The 9765-nt window shown below is 32.7% G+C and overlaps 1 protein-coding gene across 1 annotated transcript in view; it reads left to right on the top strand.

Annotated features, from left to right (window-relative positions):
• The window catches only part of Smp_163110 (putative dead box ATP-dependent RNA helicase), a 30667-nt gene extending 22215 nt beyond the window's left edge, over window positions 1-8452 (top strand). The window contains exons 12-17 of the mRNA XM_018790147.1: window positions 748-839; window positions 944-1016; window positions 1790-1862; window positions 5029-5071; window positions 5938-6154; window positions 7992-8452. Coding sequence (XP_018655519.1) covers window positions 748-839; window positions 944-1016; window positions 1790-1862; window positions 5029-5071; window positions 5938-6154; window positions 7992-8116 — 623 coding nt within the window. The 3' untranslated portion in view covers window positions 8117-8452. The remainder of the gene's footprint in view (window positions 1-747; window positions 840-943; window positions 1017-1789; window positions 1863-5028; window positions 5072-5937; window positions 6155-7991) is intronic.
• Window positions 8453-9765: the final 1313 nt, after the last annotated feature.

The following is a 9765-nucleotide window of genomic DNA, read 5'->3' on the forward strand; positions in this document are numbered from 1 at the left end:
GAAGTTGAGTGTGGTAGAGGTTTAGGCATTCAGTTACAAGTAGTGTAAAACATGGTGCCGATGCATAAAATTTTCAAAACTATTGTAGTTAAACTGAAAATAATATCTGTGACAGCAGGAAAGATTGGGTATCGACATTAAAATTTAATAAGGAAGAGTGAATTCTGAAAATAGTAAGCATAAGAAAATTTTAAAATTCATGGTGTAAAGGAAGGCCAGTAGAGAATGCATCTTCGCGATTGTAACCGATTTTGAACCATGTCACCCAACGTCTCCAAACATCGATCACAGCAATCTCTAAGACCCCGAGCAGGTAGTCTGCACCTACGAAAATGAACCATATCAGCAGTCAGTGACTTCGTAGATTGATGCTGTTTCTTGGTTCGTCTGCCTCTAGTTTCCTTTCACGATGAGTGTATAGAAACATATCAACTGGAACATCTTTTAAGTTGAATCACAGACGATTCCCAAATATATCGTTAGCAATATCTTTCTTAAATTTATTTTCCATGGATGGTATTTCCTTCTGATGGATTAATTTGGTCGCTGAAGGTTGTTCATTCTTTATATTGTTTCTCAATAAAGTGTAGTAGGCATCCATTTTCTTAAATTATTTTCAACAAAGCTGACTGAAAAAGTACATTCATCGAAAAAATCTTCATTTTTTATGTGATGAGTTTACTTGACTCTTTGACTTTTCACATTAAGTAACTAATTGTTATCTATTGATAATTTTTATACACCTAGGACCTAATCGTCGTGATTCACCATTTAGTTGCGTTTGTCTTCATAGTGATCGAGCTCCTCCGGAACGTAAAGCAAATTTGCAAAAGTTCAAGGTATTAGTCACTATTTATTTCAACTTGGAAATTGCTGTTAATTATTTAATGCGTTTTCTCGGTAATCAAAAGTATCTGTTAAACGACTTTTTCTTTTTTTCCAGAATGGAGAGGTTCACTTTCTTATATGTACAGATGTTGCTGCACGTGGTATCGATATTACTGGTCTCCCATATGGTAAGAGGGTGGATAAATCATATTCATTTTCAAAACTGTTTGTTTTTGTTAATGCTGCCGTCTCATATTTGGAAGAATAGTAATTTGGTTAATAATGTAATCTGACAACGGATCATCATATCCCTTGGTCTGTTGATGATGAGGAATAACAGACAATATCCCTTACTTTTTATTACTGATTGAATTATGTTACTCACTTATCTCTTATATCACAGGTAGCTACCTATCACGAATTGATTGAATCGACAAATATCGACCGTTGAATACCGGCTCAGTGGTGTATAGATTAAGAGCTTGCAGCAAGGACTAATGGTCATGGGTTTGACCCTCGATGGGTCGTAGATTTGTACTGTTAACGAGTCCCCTACCTGAACAAAAACTTATCCCGTACTTTCTAACTCTTAATGGTTTCCTAACTAAAGTCAATCTATGACGTAATATATCTGCATCAACAAGTCGATTATTACTGATCCACAATATTATCTAAAAGGCCTTTGTTTTTTTTTCTTTTGACAAAGTTAGTTGATCTTTAGGAGAATAAGGAAACGTATTCTGATAACTTCAAAGAAATTATATCCCGTCACAAGGAAAATGCTATTTGTTATAAAATCCAAACAAGATGGTTTTGTTTTGTATCATGTGTGTTCAAAACTCAGTATTTTGATGATTTTCGACCTGTATTTCCATTGTGAGCTAGTTTTAAGCATTTGTCACTCTATTTTGTACTAGCGGTTGCCATAATTTTTTCCCCACTTATTTTTCTATTTTTGTAGTAATTAATGTGACATTGCCAGATGAAAAACAAAATTACGTGCATAGAATCGGTCGCGTAGGTCGTGCTGAAAGGTAAAAAGATAAATGATTTCTTCTCCAATAGTTATTTGTTGATCGTTTTCTTCTAAAGATCGTATCATTTTATGGTGTTTCGAAAAAAAGTGACTCATCTTGTGTAGAGTTTCCTTTATTGTAATGCTTCTTTATCACTGAATTGTGTATGAATATGATGATGGGATGGAATAATTTTCGCTTCACGATTTGTATTCATCGTGTTAACGATAAACCATTTTAGTGCATTATTTTATACATTCTCACTAAGGCAATCATCAAATGTTTAAGAAAATAGACGTCTTTATTGGAAATATGTAGCACCAATGTACAGATTGATGGTGTACTATGTTTGATAGTCACACTTTTCTACATTCTAATTTATGAAAATGCTGACTATACAAAAATAAGTGATGTGAAAATGTAAACTTTAAAATTAATAATTAACTCTTGTAATGACGTGAACAGCAACTCTGTTTGATGATGGTATGTTACAGATATTGCTGGTTTTTGAATTATTCACTTCGTTATTTACTCAGCATAAATTATTGGAATATTTTAACAAAAAACTAACTTGAGTATTAAATTGATTATTTAAGATATACCAGAAATCCTCATATTGTGAATTAAGACAACATATATAAGCGAACAATATTGTTTTTAATTAGATCCTCATCAAGCTTTACTCTAATATACAAAAAATATTTATTTGAAATTATTAGGCTAATCAAGTCAATGAGTCGGGGATGATGGTGGAATAGGTTACGCGAAGAAACATAATGATTAAAAAGTACAAATTGTTATTGTGATGATAGGTGTAGTAGTAGTTGTTGTGATAGGAATTATACAGTATTGGGTTAATTTTTCATGATAGAAAGTTGATCAAAAATCTTGTAGAAAATAGACAATGAAATAACATCCATTAAAAACTTTTAAAATTGCATAATAAGAAATGTTCAGATAGTTAAGCATTTAAGCCTGTATTTTTAAAAAAGGATAATGACAAATAACCGAACAAAGATACGGAAAAAAAGGTAACATCGTTTGTTAGGGTTGATTCATCTAAGTAAGTGATAAGCATATTACAAATCTCTTGTATATGCAGAGACTTGAGTTGTTTGCTCGCATCCCTAAAGCTTTCGCTATATATAAGAGACGAGATCGAACTCCGTAAGGAAAGGTAGTAGGTTTATTTCTATCTACTACATGACCGCTATCAAACTGTTTTAACGGAGAAATTGCGTATATTTGTTGTCATACTCTTTCCTAATCATTGCTTCAGTTATTCTATCTTGCAACACATCACTAGCCAGATTTCCGTTAAATTGAAACTTTATGGAGAAAGATTTCTTCTTAATAACCGTCGTTTGTTTTCCCCGCCCTTTTTAAAATATAAGCTTCACTGTCTATCTGAACTTTTCTTATTACGCAGTTTTAATGGATGTTATTTCATTGTCTGTTTTTTACAAGATTTTTGATCAACTTTCTATCATGAAAAATTAATCCAATACTGTATAATTCCTATCACAACAACTACTACTACTACACCTATCATCACAATAACACTTTTTGTATATTAGAGTAAAGCTTGATGAGAATTTAATTAAAAGCAATATTGTTCGCTTATATATTTTATGTAGGACATGATTCTTATCACTTAGTTGATCCACATTTTTCTACTGTTTCTTATACTGAACATGTAGAGCGTTGATTTGATAATTAAACCACTGATTGCATCAACTGTTAAGTCATTAAAAAAATATGAATCTCACTTCACTTCCTAAAGGTTGATTTGTCCACTATTATTATCATTATTATTGTTATCAACCTATTGATTGAGTGGAATCATATATTTACCCTTTCCAGTTTGATTTCATCTTTTAGTATTCAACATTACTTCATGTTGGATGATGGCATAAAATTAAAGCAACTGTTTCATCGATTTTCCTTCAACATTTCTGTCAAATCTTTCTATTTTATGATTCAGAAACTACATAACTTGTCTTTTAAGCAGAATTCGTAAACATATATATATATATATATAATTACATTGTATACTTCAAAATCAGTTTTTGAATTGCTTACGAATTATATTAATGCCTGAACAGTTGACTAATACTAATCATCCATTCAGTAGAGTTTAAGATGACATTAACATAGTTCTGTCAACTATTAAATGTTACCCAAAGTATCATCTACGTAATGTATACTATATGATATTATAATTTATTCAGTTTATTTGTGTTTGTTCCATGTTGATACTTTTGTTAAAAGCATTGAATATATTTTATTAGTGTTTTTAAACATACTAACTCAAATAAATGGTTATGAAAAATATTAATGTTTCCTGTTTATGTGTTAATCTATATGCCTTATTGTTTCACCTAATTGAAATATACAGTCCATTTAAGTAATAACTTTTTATGTAACCAAGGTTTCATACACAGGAAATGCCTTACTGATTTTTTCTCTTCACTGTTCATATACTTTTGTTGGTGTATATTTTAATAGTTACAAGTGTGTGCTCTCCATAGATAACAAATTGTGTTCTATATTAATATTTTTCTTTGAAATCTGTGCTTGTTCGTAGTATTAATTTTTAACCCTTTTTTGTGTAACATTGAAATCGGTTATGTTACGCAACACGTTTAAAATAGAAATTAGTGCGAAAGAGGACCAAAAACAAAACTTTATTATTTCTAAAAAAGTTATTTTATTTAAGAATACGCTTTGGTACATTGATTTTTTTTATGCACGTCGAGCTAATTACAAATCAATAACTGTTCCCAATACAATTAATAGTTCACTCTTGATATTTTAGTCCCGATAAGCAGGTTTATTTTATTGATACGGGAAATATTTACTATTCATTATGTTGCTTCAGTTTGGGCACCTGGGCAGTATCATAGCCCTCACACAAATCAAATGAGATGTGTGCGGCGCATATATATCTGGTGCCCCTTTGTACCAATATTTATGTGTTTAAATGAATAAATGATCTATTAGAATAATGGAGCATTGTTCCGTTTTGTCTCTATAGGTGAACCTGTTATCCATCATTACAACATTGCAAATATTATTTATTTGTGATTTTTAATGTGAAAACTTCTGTTCAAACGTTTTGTCAAGAAAATTGATGATTATTATCTTCAATTAACTCTTCTACTCAACCTTTATTGTTTTGTAGAATGGGTCTGGCAATCAGTTTAGTGTCAACTGTCAAAGAAAAAGTAAGCACAGTAATCTGTTGATCTTTTTTATTCATTCAATTGTACATCTTAGGCTATAGTAAAGAATTTTCTGCACAAAATATACAGTATTTATATAAACTCCACGTCAGTAGTGTCCAATTAGAAAAAATTATTCAGATATATTCCAATAGTATTTAATTAATGTTCATCTTATACTGTAGTAATTTTTCACTGTTTGATAAATTTCCTCCTGTATCCCATAGTGTTTAGCATCGTATTAGGTTTTGGGCTTTTGACGAAAATGTGCGTGGACATGCATCTAGCCATTTGTATACACATTATCACCTCATCAAAATAGACCACACTATCTTGGTTTTTTTTTCAACCCATTTTTAACGAGCCTATCAACTATTAACTATACTCAGGTAATAATTATAAACAGTTCAATAAAATAAAACCATAGATTTTACTACATGAGATTACGTGATATGCCGATTGTATGTCACTGAATATATTTCTGTCATTTTATTACTGATGAAGAAATATGAAAAGTAGTTGAGGAATTTTTATTTTATTAGCAGTTGTTTTCTACTATTATTCTTGGATGAAATAGTCACCTAAACTTTAATCCAGATATACTTTTCTGTACCAAATCTACAAACTAAATATTTTCCAACAGTCAACAAGAGGTTCAGGGCCTACATTGCGATCTTTCCACCATTCATCAACTAATTCTATTCAACCTCTCCTAGTTTAATCCATTGTAATGACATCAGTGGTCAGTGTTATCAATCTTCCTTAACTATGTTTTGAATTGAATAAACATGTCTATTTATTTAGGAAATGTGCCCTATCAACGTGCAAAACAGTGTACTTTGATTTCTTGATAAATCTCTTTACAAAAGGTATGGTATCACTCTAATTGCTCTACACGTGGTCGTGGCTGTTATAATACTCGTTTGTTAGATCAAGGCGGTTGTTGTATTTGGTATAACGAGCCCAATTTATTAAACGAAATTGAAGAACACTTAGGTGTGACTATCGATACAGTGGACAAAAATTTAACTATACCTGTAGATGCATTTGATGGAAAAGTTGTATATGGTCAGAAATTGAAAAAAAGTAAGCTTTGTTTACAAAAAATATTTATATTATTGATGTTCCTAGTTAATATTATTCATATTTTGAACTACTGTAACCTGTTTAATGAATTGGAGACGATTTTTAGCCATCATTTGTAATACATATTTTATCTACATTGATTGAATCAGCCAATAAGAAACTAACTAACTAGGTTTACGCTTACTAATCAATGTAGACATACCCGACTGAAAAATCTGCTGTTCAGTGAATTAAATTGATAAACCGATTTACTGATATTTTTGTTGTTGAAGTTATTTGATGATCGACTCTGCTAGAACAAGTTTATCAGTCAAGATTTACAAAGTATATTCTTTTTTTGCAAATTGTTGTATTATACAATATTTTTAAAACGTGGGTAAACAATTGAGCAAAAACATTATATAGGAAATTACCAATCATTAATTATTACCTTGTTAGAGTTAGGTAAAAAGCTCATAACTCATTAGTTAGAACGAATTGGAAAAAAACACTCCTACCGACCGTTTGTTGAAGGCATCATTCTTTCAACTTACCCTCGACATCCAATACTTTAATTGATATATTGTCCCATTAGCTTACTTTTCAGTCTAAAATAAACTTTTCAAGTTTAAAAAGCATTTTCAAAATGAAACATGCTATCTTGATCGTGTGACTAATAAAATTTGCTATAATGTCGTCTTTGAATGAAATAAAAAGGATTATATTTTCTAAATACTTCAGCTCTTCATAAATTTACATATATGATTTCATGTTGATTCCCTAAAAGCACGCTGTCATGTTATCTTCTTAAAGTTTCCAAAAGTTGATTTTTGTGAAAATATTATTTTTACTATTAACTAAAATCATCTGTAAAAGTTCCCAAAACTAGACAGATCGGGTTACCTGTTTTTGGTATTGTTTTGGGACTCCGTAATATCATACCTCCTCAGGTTCACCAGGAATCAAATCAAGTACTTGTAAAACTTACTAAAATCATAATATAATTCAGCCATTGAACCTAGATTCAATATTATGTTGAATTAGAAGTTGTCTTTGGTATGGAGTTTTAAACATGAATCAGTTATCCGAATCCTCCGTGATCTCTAGTCGTTTCCAAGCTGCCATGAAAACCGTCTTAGAGTTTTACCAAGTCTCCACAATCACCTGGATGATTAAATCGACAAACTCCAGCTAACACGAAACCTATGTGCAGAGTTTTTTACCGGCTACCTTCAACAACCACCTGACATCGCACTATAGTGATGCAATGTCAAGTCACTCATATTAGTGGTCACTTTCCAAATTGATCGATAGAGTTAAGTCAAAATTAAAGAAAAATAAGTAAAGATAGCACTGGTCACTTACTAGTCAATGTTCAACAAACTGTACATAGATAATTTATTAAACACTCATGATGTATTTATGAAAATGTTTACCCAAAATTATTAATCCCTAATGAATAAAATATAGACAATAATCCTCAATATGGCGTCGTGGAGGTCAAGCGTTCTCGCAAGACAATATTCTAGATTCGAATCCCGCGTCCGAGATCGTGGATGCGTACTCCCCATACTAGGATAAAGCGGCCGTCCAGTGCTTCCAGTTTCTTATTAATGGCCTAAAATTGATCGTTTCATGCTTTCAATGAAGCGATAGTTCAAACTGTATCGATTATATTCTTTGCTAAGTATAACAGAAAACTTTCCACATTACAATCATCATCTATCCTAACCAATTTTCCCTTTTGCATTTTCTTCAAAGGACTCACACTTTTTTATTCATTTACTAAGTCTTCTTCGCCTATCTCTTCATCAAAATTTACGTTTGTTTCTTTTTTGTCTGTTTTTATCTCATACAGTGGCGCCTAAATATCAAAGTCATGTGAATATTTTGGCATCCTCCGTTAAAGAACTAGATAATCTTGAAAAGAGATCACAACAAGACTTTTTGCGTTTACGATACGACGAAGAATTAGCCATATGAAATGATATGAAGTTGATTTCTCATTAATTGAGTTGTTGTTACTGTTTTTTTCTTTGTTTTACTGAGTTTGTTTATTTCTCCTTCATAATAACACTAATGATCGTTATTATTATTTACTTGTAAATTTGCCAACAAATGAATTAGTGTAAATGGTCTTTTGATATTATACTCAAGTATGCTGGTTGATTAATATGATATTTTGAATTAACATTTATGCTGTAATAGGTTTCAGGTGATTATCGGTGTAGGTTTATCACTTATTGCGCTAGCTCGTAATTTAAAATATAAATTTTGATGTGTGTTTTGAGAATAATCTAAATAAACGGTTGTTTATTGAATTACTTGTGTATTTCAGGCAATTTTCCGACCCGTGAATTTATCACTTTCTTAACTGAATTTTACTTGAGAAGTAATACTGTTATCCACAAATGGATATCTAATTTGTATAGCTGGTAAATTGTAACTTCCAGTTTACTAGTTTTTTTTGTATTTGGACAAGTTAGATTGTTCTTTTGAACATTGATATATGAAAACGAACTCCCAGTGTAGTGAACAAAACACTGGTTGGGGACAATCGAATGTATTTAAGCAAACATTACAGACTATCTCAGTAAATTCTGATAACCAAACAATGAACAGTCAATTTGCAAATTAACAACCAATTGTTTCAATCTTCTCTGTTTCTTCTCTAATTTCATTGCTCATGCATTTTCCAAACGATTGCGCTTCATTTCAGTTCTTTGCACATCGGTCTTCTGGCAAAATACATTCTATGTCTGACCAACACCATATACTACTTATATGGATATAAGTAGACCACACCACACTCGTCCCCCCTTTAAGGCATTCGACCATGCGGTGGTTCTGCTCGCCACGCCACTATCTTCTTTCACTGCAGTCTGTGCCAAACTCTCCGTCAGAATGTCGAGTCTGCGGCGCGCTGACCTCCGTAGCTCCGTCGACCTGCCGGGGCACCAACATCCGCATCCACCCGGCACCTGGGACGTTCAACACCCGTACTCCACCGGCCTGCTGAGCCATCTACATCCGATGTCCGCCCAGCAGCCGCACGTCCCACTGCTCCTCTCCGTCGACAGCACCCGCTACAGCCAACGCCGCCCCGCCAGAACACTCCACTCGACGCCACCTCTCCTCACCAGACTGCCCCAACTAGCACCTCCACTCCAGACCCGCAGCGGCGTCCGCAGAACAGCACCCTTCCTCCTTCTGGTTGGCAGCGACACCAAATGTAGTGAACAAAACACTGGTTGGGGACAATCGAGTGTATTTAAGCAAACATTACAGACTATCTCAGTAAATTCTGATAACCAAACAATGAACAGTCAATTTGCAAATTAACAACCAATTGTTTCAATCTTCTCTGTTTCTTCTCTAATTTCATTGCTCATGCATTTTCCAAACGATTGCGCTTCATTTCAGTTCTTTGCACATCGGTCTTCTGGCAAAATACATTCTATGTCTGACCAACACCATATACTACTTATATGGATATAAGTAGACCACACCACACCAGTACTTTGATACAACAAATGCTGATTTCCATGTACAAATCCACAATTTATTACGAATAAGATGTATACTACGGTATATTATAATTCATAATATACCGTAGTATACATCTTATTCGT

The sequence above is a fragment of the Schistosoma mansoni genome, chromosome W (assembly GCF_000237925.1).
Source record: "Schistosoma mansoni strain Puerto Rico chromosome W, complete genome".
NCBI lineage: Eukaryota > Metazoa > Platyhelminthes > Trematoda > Strigeidida > Schistosomatidae > Schistosoma > Schistosoma mansoni.